The following is a 26528-nucleotide window of genomic DNA, read 5'->3' on the forward strand; positions in this document are numbered from 1 at the left end:
CATTATGTTATTATTATAATTATCGACCAATTATTATTATTGTATTATTATCATAATAATACTTAGTGTTATTATTGCTATCATTTGGATACTGTTATTATTATGGGCCTCTTGTGATCTTTACAAAAAAAATCCTACAGGTCTGTCAATGTGAGACATGAGCCTGCTTTGCACTGCAAAGGTTCTCAAATCTTGGGGCAATGTTTGACAAACATATCCTCAGGTCATCCTCGATCTGTGCGCGGTTGCGGTATTTAATTTTGAGCGCAGTCAGTCAGCAGAGACATGAGCCTGCTTTGCACTGCAAAGGTTCTCAAATCTTGGGGCAATGTTTGACAAACATATCCTCAGGTCATCCTCGATCTGTGCGCGGTTGCGGTATTTAATTTTGAGCGCAGTCAGTCTGGCAGCCTGTCTGGCACAAATATGTCGACGCGAAAAAGAAGAGCATTTTTAAGGCTGTCGCAAAGCTGATCGTTGCTATCCAGAATGACGAAATAGGGGAGATGCTTAAGTCTACTGTCACTCTTCAGCTGCTGTTTCATGTCTATTGACAGCTCGTCTGCTGAGCAGAGAAATGGATCCCGAACTTAGGCGAATGAACGGTAGTCCTCTTTGAAATAGGACCCAAACTTATTTCTGATATTCGGCGTGATACAATGTCATTTGACATAAGTATTGCGCTGAGTTTAGCTCCTATTCTACACGTCTTGCGCGGCCGGCAAAATCAGTGTTTTGGCAATTGTATGGGGTTGGCCAAGCTTAGCAATTCTATGAGCAACTACATAAGATGCCTCCAGACACTGCTTGGAGATGGTGGTTCGTTGTTGCTGGAGGCCATCACATTCATGTTTAAAGAAGTCCACAGGCTTCTCTTTCTGACTTTTACTAATCAGAAACGTGTCCATAGTTGTGTTTGTTTGCTGATACAGTGTGTGTGAAGTTAATAAAGTTCTAATTTCAACGTCGTGTTCTTGTATGTGTGGTTGTGAACGACACGAATAATGGATAAGGATAAGGCTGTGCTAGGCAATGATTCCTAACAAAACGAACTGTACACAATGTAGACAGGGACAGCACAAATAGTATTCAAGTGCTGGTGTTTTATTTGTTGCAACACAGTGGATGATACAAAAATGTAAAGGTAGGTGTTAAGGAGAAAAGGGCTAGCTGCAGTTGGAAGAAGGTAGCTAGCTAGGCTAGCTCTCGGGGCTACGAGCTTTTTCAAAAGACTGGAGCAAATTACTCCTTAGAATAGGCTACGAATAGACCTACTGCAAGCGCAGTAAGGTATTACCAAGGAAGGAGTGGGTCTTTAAAAAGACTGTTTATAAAGCAATGAATATCTGAATGATACAGGAAACAATAGAAATTGAACAAACTCTGCAGAGTGTCGTCTCAGGGTGAGCGCTTACCAATTCCTGCGTTTTTTTTTTTATACTCAGAAACTTAGGTGCAACTCACGTTCAAATGATAAAACTCCGTTTTGATTGGTGGATCAGGAGCAAAGCCGTATTTGATTTGTTTGGGTCAGTCCAGCCCCTTGCATTTCGCCACTGAGGGAGCTTTCACTAACCAGTGACAGGTCGGCGGTAGTTTTTTTTTTTCTCCCTCTGTGACATCGCGCCCCCCCTGGAGAGTGTTCGCGCCCCCCACTTTGAGAACCACTGCTTTAGGTGCCTTAGGTGCTCCGCCCATGAGGAACTATAAATGACTATATCGTCTATGTAGGCAGCAGCGTAGCCTTCAGACCCTCTCAGCACCTGATCCATTAGGCGCTGGAAGGTTGCTGCCGCCCCGTGCAAATCCGAAAGGCATGGTGGTGAATTGGAACAGCCCAGTCGGAGCACGAAAGGCAGTCAGCTCTTGGGCCTCCGGTGTCAGAGGTACCTGCCAGTACCCTTTGCACATGTGCAGAGTGCTGAGGTATTGTGCCTTGCCGAGCCGCTCCATCAGCTCATCCACCCTTGGCATCGGATAGGGGTTGAAGGCAGAGATGGAGTTGACTTTGGAGAAGTCCATGCAGAAGCGGAGAATGTGTTGTATAGTTTCCAAAACCCTCTCACAGAACTTCTCAATCTTCAGGCAGGCCCAAAAAATGTGGTAGTGATCTGCACTCACTTCCCCACAACCCCTACAACATGTATGTGTTAGTGAGGTTTGACACCAAAAAAATAAGTTGAGCAGGTAGTCGAAGACATATTTTCACATATATTCTCCCATTGTTGGGGGGTTATTGTCTCCTGTAGTTTTTAACCTTGGATCGTACTCTCTCCTTTAGGGAGCACATCAAAAACACAAAATTCAAAGTCGGTTCCCAAAACAACATCCTACCGCCGCCTGATCACTGGCTGCTTGAAAACCACCAACACAAGCAACCTGCTTTGCCCCTGCTAATATTAGACAGGAAGTTGCCAGCCGAGTCGAGAAAACAAAAGCTACTAGTGATGAATGCCATTTCCTCCATGGATGTCCGGCCCAACGGCTAAAGTCAAGAAGCTTTCTCAGCCATGTCCAGCCCCTTACAAAGTCTCGGGAAGAAACCAGAATCTAACTCTGGATGGTAAAGCTTGAGAGTGACCCTCCTCCAACTGTCATGGGAATACACCCTACTGAAAACCTTCTCCCAGGCCAAGAAGCACCATGGGCTCCACGGAAAACACTCAACCGCCTCAGAACGAGAACGGGACGATCAAAAGCTGCTCTGGTCAGATGGGGCTAAAAGACTGGCCCAACCACCTGTGAATGTGGAGAAGCAGACCATACTATGGAGCATTGCCTTACTATGGAGCACTACCCAACCCTTGCAGCTCAAAAGACCTATAAAAATAACCTGCAAAGGACTGTGTAAAGAAATGGGAAACTGTCATATAACCATCATGCTGCAGAGAAACAAAAAGAAGAAGAAGGAACCGTTGACATGACTAGTGTTGAGAAGTTGCACACAACACAATACCACCCCATGGGTAACAAATTTGCTGAGAGATTCAATCGGAACCATGATCAGAACTTTACAAAGAAGTCTTCTATCTCTCTTGTCTTCCAATCAACATTCTGTTTCAACATGTCCTCTCCAATGATATGGTAGTGGATCACAAAGAGTTTGTGTCTTGCCTTAAAGAAAGACCTGCATGAAGCGGTGCAGATTGCACAGAAACAGACAGACAGAACAGACCTGACACGCCAAACTCTACAACAGACAGAAAGAACAGACCCGACACGCCAAACTCTACAACAGGAAAGTCAAGGATTGTGTGACAAAGCCCGTTGACTCGTGCTCGAGCTAATGGCATCACAGGTGGAAAGGATTGAGACACTGATGTTCTCCCTGTGAGTAATGGCTTTGACCTACACAATGCTGAGCCCCAACAAGTAGTGCCCACCCTTGAAGATATCATTGATGAACCTGCAGTATGTCAGTCAACCCCAGTGTTTTGAGAGCCTAACTCAAACCAGATACATACATTATGCAACAATTTTACCTTAAAATAACAGCTTCAAAATCAGTTTGGTGGTACATTGACTTGTAATACGGAGAAAGGCGTCTGTGTCACTGCCATGTAACTTTGGGGTACTTTGGTACAGTGCTGTAAATAGTTCTACTCACAGGTAAAGCTGCATTGTGTATGGTCTCTCGACCCCAGTTGATATGAACCCCAGTATATCCGTAACACCACTATGTAGGTAGTAGTAGCCATAAGTTGGGCTAATATGCAGAGTAAACGTAATGCTGACATCCAACATGGGCTAGCATTATGCTAGCATTTTTAGCAGCTCTGTCACTTGCTATGTGACCATTTATGGGTGGTCTGTTGATTACATAGAGACATAGAAGTGCCATAAATAGAATACATCTGTTATAGAATAAGAATACAAAATGTGAAAATATAAAGATAAATAAATAATAATGAATAAATGTGGACATAGAAAGACAAATAACCAAATATATAAAAAAATAGAAAAACAAATAAATTGTCATTTTTTTGCTGTGATAAGGAGAAAATCAGAGTACAGAGGCCATAGTGGGGAAATCTATATTTTCAGCAGACACAACATTTTTCCCTCTGCAAATACTTGTCTGTGCCTACAAACACGTCCCCAGGCAGGCATTTAGAAGTGTGGAGAACTACATTAATGTAGGAGTTTACAGTCGCCACAATGCAGAGTGCATGATGAATGATTGTGATGAGTGCTGTGTTTGGACGCAAGTTCCTGCATCTTATTTCCAAAATCCCAGAAAAGGAGAAAGAGATTACCACCAGTTAATATACCTGAGAGACTGCAGGAGTTGTGCAGGTGAAGAGCCAGAAGACTGGATTGCTCAGAGATGTCCTAAACAAACTTTGAAACTGCCCAAGTTCACTCGACATGCAATTATAAAACCGCAGAGTGCCTTTTTTTAGAAGAAGGGGGAGGGCTGAGAGGTGTGCAGTCCTGCTCGGTGGACTTTGCTGAAACTATACAGCAGGCTACTCATTGGAATCAGAGCCAGATTACCATCTTCTCGACTGTAGTCTTGGTCAAAGAAAAAGTACAGTTGTATGTTGTAATAAGTGATGGCTTCCACCATAACAAAAAGGCTGTCGCTACTTTCCTCTCAGGGATTGTGAAAGGGGTCCTCTGGCTTCGTATTTACCACCTGACCATTACTAAAACTCAGTGTGGCCCTGACCATTACTAAAACTCAGTGTGGCCCTACCCATTACTAAAACTCAGTGTGGCCCTACCCAAGTCTAGCTGACAGCCATGATCCCGCAAAAATTCCAGACCCAAATTGCGTCTTGCACATCCGCTACCCACACAGGGTGTCTCATGCTCCTCCCCCAAACTGTCGACATTGGCTGCCCTCTTCCCTTCATTGGTGGTAGCTCACCAGTTACTGAGCGGAGTTGACTGGTACCACCTCCGACCGGACCACTGTGACCGTTGACCCCGTGTCAACTAAGGCTGTACATGGAACACCCTCTATGCAGATAGGAACATGGCAAAAGTCTGATATAGAAGTCCTCCCCACCATGACCAGGTCCTGCTCCCGGTCCCTGCAGTTCCGTGTGGCCTGGCTGACCACATCGTTTCCCGCTGCCTTTGCCAGGGAAGGGCAATTCCTCATTAGGTGTCCAGCCTGACCACAGCAGAGGCATGACTGGGCATGCGGCCGTATCTGCAGATGCCTGGTCGGAGGTAGAGTGAGCCCCCTGATCATTTCGATGACCTCGTCCAGGGCAGCATCTCACATCGTCTCATCGCCATCTCACATCGTCTCATCGTCATCTCACATCGTCATCTCACACTGCCCCGCCGCTCTGACCATTGGAGGGGCGTGGTGCTGCGCAGTGTCCATGACCATCTCCCACTCCAGCGCATTCTCCAGGGCATCTGTCAGGGTTTGTGGGCGAGCAAGCTGAGTGTGTACCCGCGGATCGGATGGGTAGAGTGCCCTGATGAACTTGTCACGGGCCAGCTCCGTTTGCACTGAAGTGGGCATATGCCCGCCGTGTCAGTCCCTCAATATCGTTCACCAGTGTTCGCAGCGATTCCCTGGTACGCCTCTGGTGTCCATGCAGTTCAAAACCGCAGTAGCTCCAAATGAAAACATTATCCAAAGCGGCGCGCTGTAAGTAGCCCTCTCACTCAGGTCCAAAAGCAGCAGGCAAGACAGCGTATCATCAGACCAGTCGCTCGCCCGAGCTAACAATTCAAACTGAGTATGAAAATCGTCCCACTCCGATTTCCTAGCGTATTTGGGTGTCTTTATGCCTACCGGCGTGTGCAGTTCATGGGTAATCTTTGTTTACCTTCTGGCCGGATGTTTCGACAGCGTTCCCCGACTGACATCGCGCCACGGGGAGTGAAATGTCTGCTAATCACATGGACGTCGGCTCCCGTTTCACTTTGATGCCGCTGTGATGACTATCCATGGCCACACGTTCCAACACTTGTGCAGAATAGGCTTACCTGTCTACCTCCCCCTTCTCCATCTTGACATACACCGAGTGCTCCATTCCGCCGCTCATAAGTTTACCAACCAAGCAAACATTCCAGCTAGGTAGCCCATTGGTGTAACAAATACATTTACCAAATATCCAGGCCGTCGACAATTAAGTGTACTTCTGACACCAGTTATAGCATTCGCCGCTATTAGAAATAATCACAACTGTTTTCATTTATTTTCTGCTGTTGTTGGCCACAGCCTCGCCGTACATTTAGCAACCCCAAAAACCGAACGTTAAATCCCAAATCTCCCGCCAGAACCCCCCAAAACACACCCCCAATGGGATAACTGAGCCTATAACCCACATTTAACTGCAAACATATAACATTCTAGAACTTACACACGCTACAATAATAAATAAATTGGAGTGAGACAGCTTCAACCTAAGTAGTCTCACTAAGGGGCCGGATCAGACAGATCACTCATTAAACTTGTAATAAACACATTAGAATGAAAGATTATGTTTAAAGCAGCGGGATCTAAAACTAGCGAGGTGCCTGCCTAAATTGATGTGTTTGTGTTTGGTGATGATATGCTGTAAAAGCTTTTCTTACATTACCACTACCGCTACAAGCCGCCCACTGCTCCTGGGGGGTCCAGGATGGGAAAAAGCAGAAAATAAATTCACCGCGACCTCAGGCTTACCTGCTTGTGTGTGTGTGTGTGTGTCCTGTGTCGCCTCCATATATGCACGTGTGTGTTCCAGTGTGTCGTGTGTGCCATTAAAAACCTGACAAAGGTCTTAATTATTATGGCAATGGGTACGTGTATGGGTAAATCAGAAGTGCTCGCTCAAGCCTATAGCTTCTGACAGAGAAACCATAACAATTCAGCATTTTTTGGGTTGGTAGACATGCCAGATACCCAAATTAACGTGTAGAAGCACTAAAAAAGTGACATTTTCATAATATGTCCCCTTTAAAATAGGTTGTGAGAAGCATTTAAAAATCTGTGAGAAGCCTTTAAAAATCTTTCAGATTTGCCATTGACATGAAGTAAACAGGCCCTGGCAGTGTGATGTTCACCACACATTAATGGCAAAAAACTTACTTAATTTTTTAATGAAAAACACATATTAGTACTCTCTCACCTACAATCCAGTGTATCACCGCTGATGGATCATCATCAGTTTGCTTACCAGGCTAACAGATCTGTAGAAGATGCCATCAACCTGGCTGTTCACTCTACTCTGCAACATCTGGAGTCAAGTAACACCTATGCGCGCATGCTGTTCTTTGACTTTAGCTCAGCCTTCAACACAATTCATCCACCCATTCTCTTCTCCAGGCTGCAAGCCATGAACATCGACATAGCTCTGTATCACTGGATACTGGACTTCCTGAGAAGCAGAACTCAAACAGTCAAAGTCAACAACGCAACATCATGCCCTCTGACCCTCAACACTGGTGTGCCGCAAGGCTGTGTGCTATCTCCTCTTCTGTTCTCCATCTGCACAAATTACCTGAGATCTCACCACCACTCCGTCAAGATGCTCAAATATGCAGATGACACCACCATCATCGGCCTAATCAGAGATGAGGATGAGTCTCAGTACATCAAGGAAGTGAACTGGGCTGTAGACTGGTGTAGGAAGAACAAGCTCCATCTTAACCCCTCAAAAACTAAGGAAAAAGTTGTGGACTTGAGAAGGAGGCTTAAATGCCCCGTCACACCATAACGTTCTGGTCAACGTTCTCTGAACTTTCTAATCGTTCAATTTCGAGCGTTCTAGGGCGAGGTGGACACATCTGGCGTGTGACTTAACGAAAGAAAAGCGTAGGACTGACGCATGACTACTAGCGTGGGACTCACGCATGAGGAGCATGTAACAGCGACTTGTGACGTTTCATTGGTGCGTGACAAACGTGTGCTGACGTGTCTGCTACTAGCGCTGCTGCAAGTAAGAAGATGATAAATGCTGCTGAAAGTAAGAATACAAAGCCTCTTTCACTAGCAATGTCTTCGGACGAAGATTTACTGTTATTAATCAGAATCAGAATCAGAAAGGTTTTTACTGCCAAGTAGGTTTTCACCTACGAGGAATTTTTTGTGGTACATTGGTGCAAACAATAAACATACACAATAAACAATACACATATTAAGTTACAGCAGGAGTGTGCAAAAAAGGGATTAGAGTCCGTGTTGGGGGGCGGGGGTCCCGGGCCTTGTTGATGAGGCCAACCGCAGACGGGAAGAAGCTGCTCAGGTGGCGTGAGGTTTTGGTCCTGATGGACCGCAGCCTTCTGCCGGAGGGGAGTGGCACAAGGAGTTTGTGTCCAGGGTGGGAGGGATCAGCCATAATCTTCCCTGCACGCCTCAGGGACCTGGATGCATACAAATCCTGGAGAGATGGCAAATTGCAGCCAATCACCTTCTCCGCAGAACGAATGACACGCTGCAGTCTGCTTTTGTCTTTGGCAGTGGCAGCAGCGTACCAGATGGTGACTGAGGAGGTGAGGATGGACTCAATGATGGAGGTGTAAAAGTTCACCATCATTGCCTTTGGCAGGTTGAATTTCTTCAGCTGCCGCAGGAAGTACATCCTCTGATGTGCCTTTTTGGTGAGGGAGATGATGTTTAGCTCCCACTTGAGGTCCTGGGAGATGATGGTGCCCAGGAAGCGGATGGACTCCACACTGTCAACTGGGGCGTCACTCAGGGTGATGGGGTTGGGAGGGGCTGGGTTCTTCCTGAAATCGACAACCATCTCCACTGTTTTCAGCGCGTTGAGCTCCAGATTGTTCTGTCCACACCAGGTCACCAGATGGTCAATCTCCCACCTGTAGGCAGACTCATCACCACCAGAGATGAGCCCAATGAGGGTGGTGTCGTCGGCGAACTTGAGGAGCTTGACGGACTGGTGACTGGAGGTGCAGCTGTTGGTGTACAGGGAGAAGAGAAGAGGGGAAAGAACGCAGCCTTGAGGGGAACCGGTGCTGATGGTCCGGGGGTCAGAGACATGTTTTCCCAGCCGCACGTGCTGCCTCCGGTCAGACAGGAAGTCTGTGATCCACCTGCAGATGGAGTCAGGCACTCCGGAGAAGCTTGTCCTGTAGCAGAGCCGGGATGATAGTATTGAAGGCAGAGCTGAAGTCCACAAAACAGGATCCTGGCATAGGTTCCTGAGGTGTCCAGGTGCTGGAGTTTGGAGTGAAGGGCCATGTTTACTGCATCGTCTACAGACCTGTTAGCTCTGTAGGCAAACTGGAGGGGATCCAGTAGAGGGTCAGTGATGGCTTTGAGATGCCGCAACACAAGCCGCTCAAATGACTTCATCACAACAGAGGTCAGAGCAACGGGTCTGTAGTCATTAAGTCCACTGATCTTTGTTTTTTTGAGGGGATGATGGTCGAGGTTTTGAAACAGGCTGGTACGTGGCATGACATCAGTGAGGAGTTAAAAATGTCTGTAAACACCGGTGACAGCTGTTCAGCACAGTGCTTTAGGATGGATGGAGAGACAGAGTCTGGCCCGGTTGCTTTGCGGGGGTTCTGTCTCCTAAAGAGTCTGAAGACGTCCCTCTCCATAATGGATAGAGTCGTCACTGTGGTGGGGGAGAAGGGGGGGTGCTCTGAGGTGGGCAGCTGTGGAGAGGCGTAGGCCTCTGCTGTGGTGGGGAAGGTGAAGCTGATGGGCTGGAGCTGGTGGGTGGTGTCACAGGGGATGGTATCAGGACTGTCCCAATGTCTTTCGAAGTGACAGTAATACTCGTTCAAGTCATTGGCCAGGCGTGGGTCGTTAGTGGAGTGGGGGGCTCTAGGCTTAAAGTTTGTTATCTGCCTAAGCCCTTTCCAGACAGAAGCAGAGTCGTTGGCTGAGAACTGGTGTTGGAGTTTCTCAGAGTAAAGACGTTTAGCATCTTGCACCTCCTTGCTAAACATGTATTTTGTCTCAATAAACCTGTCTCTGTCCCCACTCCTGAATGCCTCTTCCTTCTCCAACCTTAACTTTCTGAGTTTAGCTGTGAACCAGGGTTTGTCGTTGTTATAACTCACCCTGGTGCGTGATGGTAAACAGCTGTCCTCACAGAAGCTGATATATGATGTCACAGCCTCTGTGTACTCATCCAGACTGTTGGTAGCGGTCCTGAAGACATCCCAATCAGTACAGTCCAAGCACGCCTGAAGATCCTCCACAGCTTCACTGGTCCACTGCTTAGATGTCCTCACAACAGGTTTGCAGAGTTTTAATTTCTGCCTGTATGCAGGGATCAAATGGACCATGACGTGGTCAGAGTGTCCCAGTGCAGCCCGGGGGACGGCATGATAGGCACTGCTAACTGTGGTGTAGCAGTGATCCAGAATGTTCTCCTCTCTGATCGGGCATTTAATATATTGTCTGTATTTGGGGAGTTCGCGGGTGAGATTTCCTTTGTTAAAGTCGCCGAGGACAATAACTAAGGAGTCCGGGTTAGTCCTCTCCACACACAGTATCTGGTCGGCGAGCATGCGCTGTGCAACCTGCACGTTGGCTTGCGGTGAAATGTAAACACAGACCAGAATGAATGAAACGAACTCACGGGGGGAGTAGAAGGGTTTACAGTTGATAAAAAAAGATTCCAGATCAGGAGAACAGTACTCTTGAATCACTGTCACATCCTTGCACCAGCCACTGTTAGTGTAGAAACAGATTCCTCCACCTTTCGTCTTGCCGGAAAGTTCTGTGTGGCGGTCCGCTCTGAAGAGTTGGAAGCCTGCCAGCTGCAGCGCAGAGTCCGGTATTAATCCACACAGCCACGTCTCCGTGAAGCACAAAACGGAAGAAAGGGAAAAGTCCCTGCTAGTCCTGATGAGAAGGCACAGTTCATCCATTTTGTTGCTAAGTGAGCGGACGTTGGAGAGGAGTATACTCGGTAGAGGCGACCGAATGTCTCTCCTCCTAAAGCGCACCAGGGCTCCAGCGCGTTTACCTCTCCGTCTCCGTCTCACTGTGTGTCCAAGGCCTTTGATTTGTAGGTCTGATAAATCCACGGAAGAGGCGAGAAAGTTGGGACATAAAACAGATGGTGTTGAGTCCCTGATATTTAGTAGCTCTTCTCTCGTGAAAATAATCCGCGATATTATTATTATCGCCATAGCAACACAATAACAAAATAAGAAAATAAGGAAAAAAATCCAAGTTGAGTCGTAAAAAACAGAATTAAAGACTCAAAACAATACAGTGGCTGACAATACAACAAAATAATCCGAGTTGATTCGCAAAAAAACTGAATTAAATATTAATTAGAGACTAAAAACAAACATAGAAGTGTGCACCAACACACCTAGGCAGCCATACGAGGCGCCATCACCATGGCAACTGTGATATGTTACTGTGATTTATGAAATAACGGGCGTTATTCCTGGGGTTTTATGTTATTAAAATAAATGATTTAAATTTGACACTGAATTTGTGTTTCTCAATGTTTATTATTGGAAAACATCAACACATCCACACACATTGTCCATGTCACAAGAGTCTTCATATCATATCCATCTGCCATGGAACAGCACCAGCTATAACAGTGCTCAGCTATATTCAAGTTCAGTACATCTACTTCATGCTGGGCTCAAGCAAGCCTATATACCCTCCAATCCGCTTTTCGCTAGATTATGCAATGACCTTGCATGACATGATATCATGGAATATGTAGTTCTGTTTCAGTCAAGAAAGGTTGCCAGAGGGCTGGAATATAATCCGCGCATGCGCGATTTCTGTGGAAGACTTATATCAAAACAATACTCACGTAGGTGTGCCGCGTCACTCTATATAAAGCTGAGCGCGGCACACAATCGTCCTCTTTAATCCCTCACGCGGTAAGGTAAGATATTTCTATGACAGTTAGCGCAAGGTGCCTACTGACTGTTGTCTGAAAGCTGGTAGATATACCCCTTTCCAGGCTATCGTGCTAGCTAGGATTACTTGTGCTCTACTGTTTTTAAGGTAGCTGTCGCTACTAATAAGAAAACGGTCTTTTTCTCCCTATATTGTGTGCGACTCTCGCTCTATTGAGTGAGTCACTCGCCTGAGTGCTAGAATTGTTTAAGTTAACATACTAGCCTACTTGCTATTAGCTTGCTAGTCTGTACACGTTGTATATATTAATATATGTATATGTATAATAGGCGATATTTTGTACAGTTGTACAGAGAGTATCTATTGTTTATTATTTAGTCATTTGGCTGACTAGAGAAAATCTCTCAGTCTTATCTCGCATAGGTAGCTACAGGCTCAATATCTGTGCCTTGTGATTGCTGGTACCAGCCCTGGTACCAGACTCTGAGGCTAGCATCTTATTGTCGGGGGCTCTCACTCTGTTGAGTGAGTCACCCCCCTAATTGCTTAAGGGAGGTAGAGAGTAGCTAGAGAACATCTCTCTAGCTATATCTCTCATAGGCTGCTACAGGCTCAATATCTGTGCCTTGTGGCTGCTGGTACCACCTCTGGTACCACAGACTCTGAGGTGACCCCCTCTGGTACCGTTGTTATTATTGGTACCATCTCTGGTACCACTGTGGCAGAATTGCTGGTACCACGTCTGATAAGTGCACTGATTGTGTCTTTTTTGTAATTTAGTGGTATTACTCCTATACCATGCCTGGCTTTCACGATTGCACGAACTGCAATGGAAAAATGCCGATTGAGGACAGCCACACCCTCTGTGTGGTGTGCCTCGGCCCGGAGCATGCTGTCGCTTCAAGGGCAGACCCGTCCAGCTGTCCAAGCTGTGCCTCATTCTCCACTCACACCCTGTCAAGTCGAGTGAACAAGGATGCTGGTGGCAATGGATCTGTGTCATCAAGGGCATCTTCTGATGGTGGTTCACAACGTTCACCCCGGGCAGCTTCATTTGAGACCAAAGTCGGTGAAAACAAGGAGTCTGCCTCACCCCCCTCTGGTAAGAAACACAGAAAAAGGAAGCATGAGGCATACGAGGCTCTGGCCACTACTATGACTTCTGACTTCTAAAGAGGTGTCGTCACTGGCTGTGAATCTGTAGTGGATGATGCAGCAGCTGACTGGACGCCCAGCCGCCCCAGACGAGCATTCTGCTGGTGTCTCTTCTTCTCACTGGCCTGCCCCTCGGGGGGCCACTGATGACTGTGAAGGTATTTCACTGATTGCATCTGATAATCTTGAAGACGATTACATTGGCAACCGAGCTGCAACATCCCCTCATCCTTCGGATCTGGGCTCTGACCAAAGCTCATCCTCACATTCTGTGCCCTCTGACGCTTCTGCTGCACTCTCTGATGATGAGTTCATTGGCCTAATGTGCAGAGCTGCTAGGCGTATAAAGGTGGAGATGCCAGCTACAACGCAGGCCCCACCATCTCGGTTTGACAGGGCAAGAGATGCCACAAGTACACCATCTTCTCTCCCTGTGCTACCAGATTTTGTCAGGGAAATTACATCTGTGTGGCAGCACCCTGAAGCTGCCACCCCACCCATGAGGCAATGGGCACAGTTTGCCAACATCAATGGGGCGGATGAGGTAGGATTTGGTGCATACCCAGCAATGGATGATTCCATAGCTGCTCTTGTACTCCCGCCTACAGCCCTCGTGGGAAAGATCCTTCATGCCCAAATAAGCAGTGTCGCACGACTGAAAAATGGCTTAATTTTACAGTACAGCCTTTGGTGCACGTCTTATGAACACTACATCCGTTCTGGCGCTGTATCAAATGGAGCTCATAGAGGTCCTCTCTGCTGCCCCCGCACAAGAGGTGGTGAAGGAGCTAAGAAAGGTCTCAGAGGTGCTGGTTCACCTTGCTAGAGGAGCGGCACACTCCAGCGGGCGTTCCATTGCTTCATTGTGGATGGCTCGGCGACACCTGTGGATGGCTCAGTCAAAGCTCCCAGAGCCTGACAGAAATACTCTGATGAAGCTGCCCCTCAGTCCTGGCTTTACCTTCGGGCCTGGAGCAGTTGAAATGCTCCGCAGAGCTAAGGAGTCCAGGGAGTCCAAGAAACAGTGGGACCAGCTGTTGCCTAGACCCCCGCCGGCAAAGCACCCACGACCCGGGTGGGGTCATGCGAGCGCTCATGCGAATGGCAACTTTTTCAAAGAGCCGGCCCAATGCGCGGGAGCATGTACAGAAACATCCTGCACACTCCTCCGCAGCTGTAAGCCATCGCCCTGGAACCTTCACCAAGCCCCGACAGCGTGGCGGCTACAACCCCCGCAATGCTCGTCCGGCGGCTCCACCACACTCTTCCTGACACTTTGTGCATGGAAACTCATGCGTTCAGCCCCGCCCAAATTGTGGCTTGGGAAAATTGTTCTCCTGTTCCATGGGTACTTTCTATAATAATGTTTGGTTACCGGCTGCAGTTCAAGCGTCGTCCGCCCATGTTCAAGGGCATTCCTTTCACTCACCAACCAGACCCACAGCGGCAACTGGCTCTTCAAAAAGAGATCGATACACTGTTAAAAAAAGGGGCAATCAGGGAGATAAAGTAGAGCGAACAGCAGAGTGGCTTCTATTCGAGGTACTTCCTTGTTCCGAAACGGGACGGTGTGTTCCGCCCGATACTACATTTGAGACCACTGAACGACTGCCTCCGGCCGTTACGTTTCAAGATGCTCTCCATCAAGCAGATTATCCAGTCAGTCCAGGTTAAGGGGGACTGGTTAAAGAGCATAGACCTGAGAGATGCTTACTTTCACATCTCTGTCCACCCCGATCATCGGCGGTTCCTCCGGTTCTCACTAACAGACAGTGCTTTCAAATTCAATGTTCTCCCATTCGGCTTATCTCTAGCACCCTGCACGTTCACAAAGTGCATGGATGCAGCTTTGAGCCCTCTGCGCCAACAGGGCATCAGAGTGCTAAATTATCTGGACGACTGGCTGATTTGTTCACCATCAAGACGGCACGCCGTGTCGGACACAGCAGCGGTCGTAGCCCACCTGCAACAGCTAGGCCTGTCTCTCAATGTGGAGAAGAGCCAGCTCAATCCGTCACAACAAATCATCTTCCTGGGGGTAAGTCTGGACTCCGTCACCATGTTAGCAGGTCTGTCGGACCAGAGGATTGTCAATTTGTATCAATGCTTTTCTCACTTCTCGGGTCAAAGCAGTGTCCGGTCCCACGATTGCCAGAGACTTCTGGGCCTGATGGCTGCGGCCTCTCAGGTGGTTCGCCTCGGCCTGTTGCATATGAGACCCATACAGAGATGGTACTTGTCCAGGGCACTCCACCCTGTGAAAGATCGGAAAAAGTTCCTTCTGATAACATCGAGGTGCTTAAGGGCTCTCCACTGGTGGAATACACCCCAAAATCTGAGCAGAGGAGTTCAGCTAGGCAGGGTCTGCCGACGCGAGGTCTTAACCACCGATGCCTCCCTTTCAGGTTGGGGAGCAGTGTTGAACGGTGTGGGAGCTCAGGGAGTGTGGTATCCTCCATGGGACTCCGCCCACATAAATGTTCTGGAATTAAGGACAATCTACCTATCTCTCTGCCATTTCCTGCCGGCACTAAAGAACAAACATGTACTACTGCGGACAGACAACATGTCAGCAATAGCTTACATAAACCACCAGGGAGGACTGAGATCTTCAGCGCTACACAGTGTGGCACAAACACTCCTTCTTTGGGTAGACAAACATCTCTCCTCCATCAGAGCGGTACACCTTTCGGGCTCATTGAACTCTGCGGCGGACCTGTTGTCAAGAGGCCGTCCGCATCCGAGCGAATGGAGGCTGCATCCAGCCGCAGTGCACCTGATTTGGGCTTGTTTTGGGAAGGCACGCGTAGATCTTTTCGCCTCAAAGGAGTCGGCCCACTGCCCACTGTGGTTCTCCTTATGCGGAAACGAAGCTCCTTTAGGGGTGGATGCACTGGCGCACGTGTGGCCTCAGGGCCTCCTTTACGCCTTCCCTCCAACCTCACTCATCCCAGCAGTACTGGAGAAGACGAGGAGAGAGAACTTGGAGGTTTTACTGGTAGCACCACGCCACCACCAAGCGCCATGGTTTGCAGAGATTCACAACCTCCTGTCAGGGGAGCCATGGGAAATCCCTCTGAGGAAGGATTTACTATCCCAGGCAGGGGGCAGTTGTGGCATCCAGACCCCTCTCTGTTCAATCTTTGGGTCTGGCCACTGAAAGGGACACATTCCTGGCTCAATGATTGTCCAGCGCGGTGACACAGACTTTGCAGAGTGCTAGAGCTCCCTCTACAAGAGCACTGTATTCTTATAGGTGGGAGACGTTCAAGACTTGGTGCATACGCCGGAACGAATGCCCAAGGTCAGGTTCACTAACGTCAGTACTTGAGTTTTTGCAGGAACTCTTTGAACAGGGCAAGTTCCCTTCGACCTTGAAGGTATTTCTTGCAGCGATTTCAGCCTGCCATGAGCGTATAGATGGCAAAACTGTGGGAGCTAACCCCTTGTCCATACAATTCTTAAAGGGAGCTCAGCGACTACACCCAAGACGGCTTCCCTCTGTGCCTGCATGGCAACTCAATGTAGTCCTCCAGGCACTGTCGTACGCAAAGTTTCCGGGTAACAGATCAGCTTTTTGTAGGCTACGGTGCAGGTCAGCAAGGGAAAGCCATTTCCAAACAGAGATTGTCACACTGGGTGGTGGAGGCTATTAAGTGCGCTTATGAGCTGTCAGGACTCTCTGCACCAACAACTGCGGTGGCCCATTCGACACGGGGTATTGCTACGTCGTGGGCTCTCCTGAAAGGAGTTCCATTGCATGAGATTTGCCAAGCAGCTTGCTGGTCTTCACCTTCGACCTTTGCCAGGTTTTACTCCTTAAATGTGACATCCCGCTTGTCATTCGGGAATGCCGTTTTGAGTTCTAACTGAGTATCCTACAGAGTTCCAGGTGGATGCTCTTGTGTGCAGCGTTCAATAAAAGCCTGAAAGACATTTCTTTGTCCTATCGTTATTGAACTCTGCTGGGTGGTCCGTCCTCCGCGACGTTGTGACATACATGTATTCCAGCCCTCTGGGCTAGCCGTCTGGCAGCCTTTCTTGACTGAAACAGAACGTTGGGTTACGGCTGTAACCTTGGTTCTGTGAAGGAAAGAAAGGCTGCCAGACTTTGTCGTCGCTCTGGACTTCGCGTTCAGAATTTATATGAGGACGATTGTGTGCCGCGCTCAGCTTTATATAGAGTGACGCGGCACACCTACGTGAGTATTGTTTTGATATAAGTCTTCCCCAGAAATCGCGCATGCGCGGATTATAATCCAGCCCTCTGGGCTAGCCGTCTGGCAGCCTTTCTTTCCTTCACAGAACCAAGGTTCCAGCCGTAACCCAACGATTTATAGTGCACAGAATAACGTTTGCAATGATGTAAGTTGCGTTTGTTGATCACGTATGGTTAATAACATATTAATTGTAGAAGGGACATGATAAAATCAAGATCTTCCCTTGGTGAAAAAACTTTCGCCGATATCTTTGTATGAGAGATGGGTTAGGTGCTCAAATTTCCCGGGATCAAAGAGGACGTTAGTAGGCATGTCCAAACTAAAAATCACGTCTCAGGATTGCTGCGCACATAAGTTATTTCGGGTGCATCAACTGTACTCAGTCTACCCTACCCAACGACTGACTACGATAGACAAACGCGTACAAAGTTAATAAAACGTTCCACGAAAGTTCTCCAGCGTTTAAATTAAACGTTGAAGAACGCTGGTCTCCATGAGAACTTTTGTGCATGTTCAAAAATGTATTTTCGGACCAGCATTCTCCGCCGATCACCGACGATTACTGACGATTACAGCGTTCACCAGCTTTCACACAACGCTCTTCTGGTGCTATACCAGCGACCATGGACGATTACCAACGTTTCCTCTAACTTCATAGAACGTTGACAAGAATGTCATGGTGTGACAGGGCCTTTACTCCAAAGCCTTAGTTAATATGTTTGACTATTCCATAACCCTTACAGAGTCCTTTACATTTCTGCGCTCTTACATCAGCCAGAATTTGAAATGGGATATCAACACCTCCCCCCTTATCAAAAAAGCCCAACAAAGACTGTATTTCCTCAGACAACTGAAAACGTTTCATGTCAACAAATATCTTTTGGTGCTCTTTTATAAAGCCATAATAGAAAGTGTCATCACCGCATTAATATCTCTCTGGTATGGAAGTTCTGACAGTCGCACAAAGATGAAACTGGAGAGAGTTGTCACCAAAGCCTCCAACATTATTGGTTGTGACCTTCCATCAGTCCTCTCCTTGTATGCTGAGCGTAGCTTAAATCGTGCAAAGAACATAATCAGAGACTCCTCCCATCCAAGCCATGACTTTTTTGAACTTCTGATGCTACAGATCTATGCGAGCTGGAACGACGCGCCTCAATAACAGCTTCTTCCCCTCTGCTATCCCAAAGCTGACCTGGAATTTTTCTATTTTTTTTCTCCTATCACCCCCCCCCCCCCCCCCTTACTGGACTGAGCTACCTATCTATCTATATACTTTATTCCTGATAAATCCATCTAAGAAATTATGAATGACTTGGACTCTGGAAATGGGGACTTGACTGACTCTTGTTTGGTGACTCTGTAATTTTGCAGATTGAGTCTGGTGCTACTCTACAGTGCATTTCCAAATTGGGAGGAAGGATCATAATTGTAATTAAGATCGTAGATCATGATTGTAATTCATTAGATTGCGATATGGTCTTTTGGACAGATTGCTCACCCCTACTTCCAACATTGGTCAGTGGTTAGTATGGGTGTATTGGATATGATTGGATGAAGTACTTTGTCTGTTACAAGTAGACCATAAACAGGCTTGATTCTTTTGAGATTAAACCTAATGTTTCCTTTGTTTCTTATATCAGGACACCTTGGCACCCATTATCCTTTTCAACGATTCAACTGTGGGTCATGCTGTTGTTACTGATTGGTGTATATCACATCAAAGCAAACACAGCACCTGATTAGCTCCTCCTTATGTGCTCCTCTGTGCTTCTCAGCATCTTGTGCATCTGTAGGAGTCAGTCCCAGAGCCAGAGGGTGCTCCAGAGGGGGCGCTGACGTCTCTGCTGAGGGGAGTTCTCCAAGCTGCCACATCTGGTGCAGAAACATGCCACATATCGAGTTAAAGCATACCAATGTTGTTGATTCAAAGATGCCATATGGTTTAGCACACTTTCTTACCACCTTCTCCTGGAAATGGTGACAGTCTTCTACCTGGTGGTGGTCAATCTCCATCATGATATTGTGACTGTGGTCCATAGCACCTGTCTCCCTGAAAATGACCAAATAATATGCTCATTTGTTCTGTGATTGAAAATATTATGGTGTCTGACTGGAATACCTGCAAATGATGTCTGATAATGTTACCTCGTAGCAGTGTAGGAAAAACCAACGAAGGCCAAATGAACACCCACAGGTGCCCTATCCATGACATCACACAGAGTTTCCTGTGAAGTACACCATAAAGTAATCCATATGAGTGTATTGAAACACACAGTTCAGGTTGCTCCTAGATCTGTACTGTATTTTCCTGAAGTAGGGATGGGCATTTGAAGCAAAGATACTACACACCCTCCCAGCACGCTCGCACACAAATACCCCATTCCCACTCACAGTGAAAACCCTTTCTTGAGCGTTCATTTAGCGTTATGGTGTCGTGTGGGAATGGACGCTAAACATCTAAGTTGAATCGTTAATTGATCCCCTGGCACCCTAGTACCTTGAATGTTAATCTTCTGACACACTTGAAGTGGGAATCACAACCATTGAATTCATGTGTTTGAGAAGGGCAAAGGGAAAGATAAAAAACAACGATGGTAGAGGTAGAGGTGGAAACCCTCTGGGTGCCTGTGCAGCTTCACATTAACACAAGTTAATATTCACTTCATATTCAAATGAGTTCATATTACACACGCTAGCAACTATGAGCTGTCAAGATGGTTCCCTAAGCTAGAGATAGCTAGGATAAGTCATAGCCAGATTAACTAGAAGAAGTAAATACCAACAGGGTGCACCAATGGTGTTCTCCAAATAGGTATATTAGAAATCGTCCTGGTGAATTCATCTTTTGAAATCACAGTTTTAAAACTTCCCCAGCAGATAGCAAAACAGCCTAACTTGTCCAGTGACTTGCAGAAAAAAGCTGTCTGAATTTTAAAATACTATGATATGTAAAAGACCTCAGTCAGTGTGAACATTACATGAGAATGATTGTTATAACATTACATGCATCATGTATCTTAACAGTCTATTATATCAGACTAGAGTTTATAAGGCTACTTTTTTGCACATGCAAGTTAATGGACAAGTTGTGCTGTTTTGTTTTCTGCTGAATTGTATATATTTAGGATACCAAAAAGAGAGCAACTCCAGTAGAAGCTTTGCAGACGGGCTGTATCCACCAAAGGGTATCTTGTTGCTCGTAGCTTGATTATTCTCTCCTTTGAACGTGGCTTTGGATAAAAGCGTTTGCTAAATGACTAAATGCAAATGTATCTGCAGAATTAAAGAGATCTCCACCTCTCTGTATGCTTAGACTAAGGTAGCTAAAAGCCTAAATGATCCTGATCATAATGTCTAGCCAGTGTTATTGTAATTGCAATTGTAGAATACCACTTACCAACAATCATTTTAGGTTTCATTTTAACCTGCTAGAAAAGCCTTACATTTCCACCCAACACTGAAGTCCTATGTTCTCCAGTCGTTAAAAACTACTGTATATGTATACATTGACCATGTTCTGGACTGTGTTTTGTCTAAGCAGATAAGTAAATATCAGGGAGTAGGCCAACCCAAACAATACATTTGGCTACTATAACTAATGATAACTATTCTTCCAAGTATCATGTTGTCATAATTATTAGCTTTTTAGAATAGAAAAGATAAAATATCCTAAAATAAAACAGTAATAATAAATACACAAATACATATACAACAATAACAGTAGTTGATTTTAAAATAATTTCAGCATCTGTTTTTTTCCTTCTAATATTCGCAAATAGAAAATAATTACGGTGGATGGGTGTTTAATCCTTTCACAATTAATCGTGCCACCTAATTTCAAACAGTGGCATCCCTAGCTCCAAATACCATTTCACTAAGGCAATCATCAAGCACATCAAAGTTGGATGTATCAGTGGGGTTGGAGACTTCTGGGTGGAATGGAGCTGGGAGGAGGTGAAGACGGCCCCAGTCCAGCCCACTGAAGAAGGGATGCCCCCTCAGGTCCACAGAGCCTCTGGTCCCCAGACGCTCTTGCCTCTCACAGATCAAGCCTGTTATGAGAGAGCTGGCCTCTGGAGAAATCTGTGGACCCGCTGAAGGGAATTCAAAGTAATCCTGCAACAACACACAAATGAATTTAAGTAATTAGATCAGCACTGCAGTTTTTGCAGTATTTTTCCTAACTCTAATGGGAAGGGCTGGCCCAAGGCCCCTCACTGGCATTGTGTTTATTTGGAACATGTCAACCAATTTCTCAATTCACTATATAGCAAATAATTACAGATTTAAACATTTGTTTTGCTCATAGTTTAAAGTCGATTGAAAAAATGTTTTCAATAAATATTCAAATAAAATGTCTTGTAACTAAGGAAGAAACTAACACATATAAAAGTTATTGCAGTGTACAAGACATAAGTTGAGACCATTTGTAAAATAAATACAATGCAATATTTTATGTCTCAAGATCATTTGAAATAATTCGTGCCTTTCTTGCAATTACAACTCATGGTTTTTCATTTAGAATTGTAGTTTATAAAGGCCAGGGTTACACATGTCATTTCAAAGGGCTTGAATGATCAGATTCTCCAGATCAGATCTCATCTCATATGTCAAATGCAGTATCCAAACACATTTATGTGACTTTACTTGCTAGATATGAGATCATCGGATGCAAAGCATTAGTTCTCATTGTTCCCTTTACTAAATGAACTTCTTATAACCGTTGTTCGCTGATACTGTAGCATGTCCAAGTTCATGAAAGTTATGTGTTGTGAAGGTTAGTGTGTGTAATGTTACAGCATATTTACAATAGTTATGTGTTGTGAAGGTTAGTGTGTGTAATGTTCCAGCATCTTTACAATAGTTATGTGTTGTGAAGGTTAGTGTGTGTAATGTTCCAGCATCTTTACAATAGTTATGTGTTGTGAAGGTTAGTGTGTGTAATGTTCCAGCATCTTTACAATAGGCTCTGCTACTTGGGCCATGTTGGGGTGACGCCCCTTTGGGTGTGTGGTTTGAGGACCTAATGGAGAGCGAAGGGAGTGAGAGAGGTGTGCTGATTCCTGGCAGGACTTTGGGAAGAATTAATATGGTTGTTTTTCAAAAGTGTACGCAGTGGGCGACAACAGGTGCAATTAAGTTCAGTGGTAAACGGTTCCAGCATGATTCTTAACAGCGGAGAACGCTACAATAAATTGATAAAAAAACTGGATTTGTTACGACAATTTGCACCATATTAAATGCAAAACAGGGCGAGGCAAATCAGTGACCTTCTTCCCGAGACTAGATGCACAAACCTGAAATCCAATTTCAGAGCATCGTGATGTGGATTTTTATATCTGACAAATGATCTGAGGAGGTAACTTTCCATGGTGATTTTCAGTAATATATGGAAATGTTTGGGGAATTCATGGTAATTTTCAGGATTTATTGGAATTTAATGGAGAATTAATAGTTCATTGTGCATGTACCATTATAAAACTAATAAAAGAAGTACACTACTGTTCACAAGTTCTGAATCACATTGTTTCCCTATTCAAATAACCTTAAATTGACCAGAAATATATACAATATGTTGTAAATATAGTGTTGACACGTTGTAAATATAGTGTAGACATGTAATATCTACATAGGTGAAAAAAAGCCCATTTTCTGCATTCATCACTCCGGTGTTTGAATGGCATATTCTGTTAGTTGGAGTCGTTCTATGCCTATTTTACCACAAGTTCCTATAGTTCCTTGGGGTCTTAATGAAATGTAACATACTTTGATCAAAATACCACAAAGATCAAGTAAAAGAGCACCCATTTTTACCCTGTCTAAAACTGTTCAGAGTGACCTGTTTTGAGTGCATGTTCCTTTAAATGCTAATGAGCCACTGCTCTCCCCACCCCCTCTTACGCGGGGTGTGCTCACCCAAGTAAGGTTTGGCGCTACCACAGCAACTGTTGAGTGTGTATCTTGGGAGAAATATGGCTGCTGGAAACTTTGACACAGCGGTGTACCCATACTGTTTTGAACCAGTCAGACCCTGAACAAGAATAGGCTCCCGAACAAGTCAGAGAATTAAGAGCACTCTGTGTCTAATTTATGAGACTTAACTTGATGAACAGTCTTAACCAATCAGAGACCAGAAAGGTCGGCTTAATACTCAACTGACTTGTAAACCGACGATCGGTGGTAAGCAGAAGTAATTCTGGTCTCTGATTGGTTAAGACTGTTCAGGTGACTGGTCTTAACCAATCAGAGACCAGTTACCACCGATTGTCTGCTTACCACCCATCGGCTACCGACAGCCGCTATCTTGAGTGATTAAATAATAAATAAGTGAGTTGTTTATCAAGTTAAGTCTCATAAATTAGACACAGAGTGCTCCAAATTCTCTAACTTGTTCGGGAGCCTATTCTTGTTCAGGGTCTGACTCTGGTCAGAGAGATCAGATCAGCCAAGATCCATTGACATGACAGGTGTAACCATGGCTATAACCTCATACCTCAACCTCATGCTCCATAGGAGTCATTTTGACATTTTTAATTCTACTGCTGAGGTGTAGTGTCACATTTGTGCTGATGACCATTTGTTTGTTTCATGGAAGCACACCTGGAAGTGGATGATCTTGGCGTATGTCTCAGAGATAGACTCAGCAAAGAAAGGTGTCGTCCCCAGCAACATTTCATAAGCGCACACACCCAGGGCCCACCAGTCACACTCTGTACCATACCCCCCACCCAGACCCTCCACTGCACGCAGTATCTCTGGAGACAGGTAATCAGGGGTTCCCACGGCCAGGGAAGAGAGAACCTGGGAGGAACACACATAAACACAGTCATGTGTCTTTTGATTGCTGCATTCACAGTAACTAGATGATAAGGCAATGTGGCTTTACCATTCCATCCTCCTGGAGCCTCAGACAAGATCCAAAGTCCCCAAGCCTGACGTGGCCATCTGCAGTGAGCAGGATATTGTCTGGTTTGACATCTCTGGAAGTATGACAATGGACGTACACCGTATACCATGACTACACATTCACCCCAGAGAGAGTATACATTTCATTATTTAAAGGTAGTTCAGTTAGAGTTTGACAGATACCTGTGAACATAGCCAAGCCTGTGGATAGAGTCTATGGCCATAACCATCTCAGCAAGATAGAACTGAGCCATGTCTTCTGGGATACGATCTCCAAACTTACTGAGCAAGGTCAACAGGTCACCACCAACATAATAATCCATAACAAGATACTGAAAAATGAAGGAGAAAGACAGGAAGTGAACATACACATTATCGCTCCGAAGTTTTAAATCACTGAGAAATTTCCTTAAAGATTTTTATATTACTGATGTTAAATTGATCATAAATATAGTCTTGACATTGTAAATGTTGTAAATAAATTGAAGCTGGAAACAGCAGAATTTTAATGGAATATCTACACAGGCATATGAAGTTTTATTTTCTGCAAGCATTACTCCAGTGCAATTCATCATTCAACCATTTTGCAGCTATGTTCCTGCAGCTGAAAACCGTTGTCCTGTTTAATAAAGCAATAAAACTAGCCTTCTTTGAGCTACTGGAGTGTTTGGAGAATCAGCATTTGTGGGTTTGATTATGGTCTGAAAATGGCCAGAAAGCAACAGAAACTTGTCAGTCTAGTGCTATTTTCAATTAAGACTATTCCATGCAAGTTACTGAAGACATCTTACAGGATACAAAGCTTTGCCCTACTTCCCTCACAGAACAGTGCAGACTGGTTCTAACCGGGATAGAAAGAGGCCCTGTCATGGTAAAAAGTGACCGGGTGCCAAAAAGAGCCCGGGTGATGTAATATTGGCTTTCGAACGACTCTTGAGTGACAGTTGCTATACCAACGTTAGCATTACGTCACCCGGGCTCTTTTTGGAAGTCAGACTACCTAAATAACGCGATTTACCCCAGAGCATCTCGCATTATACTTCGCTACCTGAGACCAGCTTGCCTGTATTTTACCTGCAATAAACCATGTGCTTGATGTTTGACTGTGTTAGGAAAGTTGTTGACTCACAAGTTTGTTATAGTGTCAAAGTAAGTACATTTCAACCGGTTAAATCGCCGCTAGCATCTCGTTAGCGATTAGAAATTCCTCCGTTAGCTGGGGCACATTATTTTGCTTAGTGTATAGCTAGCAAGCTAGTATGAACTCTCCCAAGTTTTTCTAAATAGGCCTATATCAACAAATAATGGTAGATCTTAAATTATTTAAGATGTTAGCAAATTAACTGGCTGGCTTGCTAAAAAGGTAGATGAACAAGCACCGTATATTATTTAAGATGTTAGCAAATGAACTGGCTGGCTTGCTAAAAAGGTAGATGAACAAGCACCGTATAGTATTTAGGATGTTAGCAAATTAACTTGCTGGCTTGCTTAAAAGGTAGATGAACAAGCACCATATATTATTTAAGATGTTATTAAATTAACTGGCTAGCTTGCTTAAAAGGTATATGAACAAGCACCGTACCGTATATTATTTAAGATGTGAGCAAATTAACTGGCTGGCCTGCTAAAAAGGTAGATGAACAAGCACCGTATATTATTTAAGATGTTAGCAAATTAACTGGCTGGCTTGCTAAAACGGTAGATAAACAAGCACCGTATATCAGTATATTTTCTCCTTTTTATAAAAACGAATTTCTACTCTAAACAATTTCAATTGAAATGCAAATGATGATGTAAACGGCTAAAATGGAACACTTTATTTACCGGGTAAAAATGTGTTTAGCCACAATATATAGGGATTCAAAAAGTAGTATTGACTGCAAATGTTGATGTACAGGATACCGGCAGGTGTAGCTAAAACGGAATACTTAATAGTTTTAGGCACAATATTAAGTGACTAACAAGTAGCTGATGGCTTTCGAACGACTCTTGAGACTGACCAAAAAGTGCCCGGGTTACGTAATGCTAAGCGTTGGTATAGCAACTGTCACTCAAGAGTCGTTCGAAAGCCAATATTACATCACCCGGGCTCTTTTTGGCACCCGGTCACTTTTTGCCATGACAGCCCCAGTGCACAACACTAGAGTCTCTGGTTTGAGAAACAAATGTACATATCCTCAGCTGTCAGCTTTATTGAACAGTACCGGACTCTGGAATGATGGCCTTCTAGGTAGAGTTTCAAAGACAAATCCCTATTGAATGTGCCGTTTTGACGGAGTCTAGTTTGCCTGAATCCGGATTGACCTTTCGTCTACACGAACACACTGAATCCGCACACTGAATCGGGGTTCCAAAGTGAGTAGATTCGAATCTGTCCGCAGGTTGGTGTTCGTGTGCACGCCGATCTGCAACCCTTTCTAATCTGATGATGTCATTGCCCCCCGTGATCGCCTCGCAACAAGCTGAACCCTTATTAA

General features: G+C 45.3%; 1 protein-coding gene across 3 annotated transcripts in view; it reads right to left on the reverse strand.

Moving 5' to 3' along the window:
• Positions 1-26528, reverse strand: part of LOC105900802 (DM1 protein kinase) — a 62912-nt gene that overhangs the window by 24730 nt on the left and 11654 nt on the right. For all 3 annotated transcript variants that reach the window (XM_031571579.1, XM_031571578.1, XM_031571580.2), the window contains exons 5-11: positions 24235-24383; positions 24032-24125; positions 23746-23946; positions 21013-21261; positions 19291-19370; positions 19105-19195; positions 18881-19017 (exon numbers count right to left, since the gene is read on the reverse strand). In XM_031571579.1, coding sequence (XP_031427439.1) covers positions 18881-19017; positions 19105-19195; positions 19291-19370; positions 21013-21261; positions 23746-23946; positions 24032-24125; positions 24235-24383 — 1001 coding nt within the window. The remainder of the gene's footprint in view (positions 1-18880; positions 19018-19104; positions 19196-19290; positions 19371-21012; positions 21262-23745; positions 23947-24031; positions 24126-24234; positions 24384-26528) is intronic.

Source organism: Clupea harengus, chromosome 8 (assembly GCF_900700415.2).
Source record: "Clupea harengus chromosome 8, Ch_v2.0.2, whole genome shotgun sequence".
Taxonomy (NCBI): Eukaryota; Metazoa; Chordata; class Actinopteri; order Clupeiformes; family Clupeidae; genus Clupea; species Clupea harengus.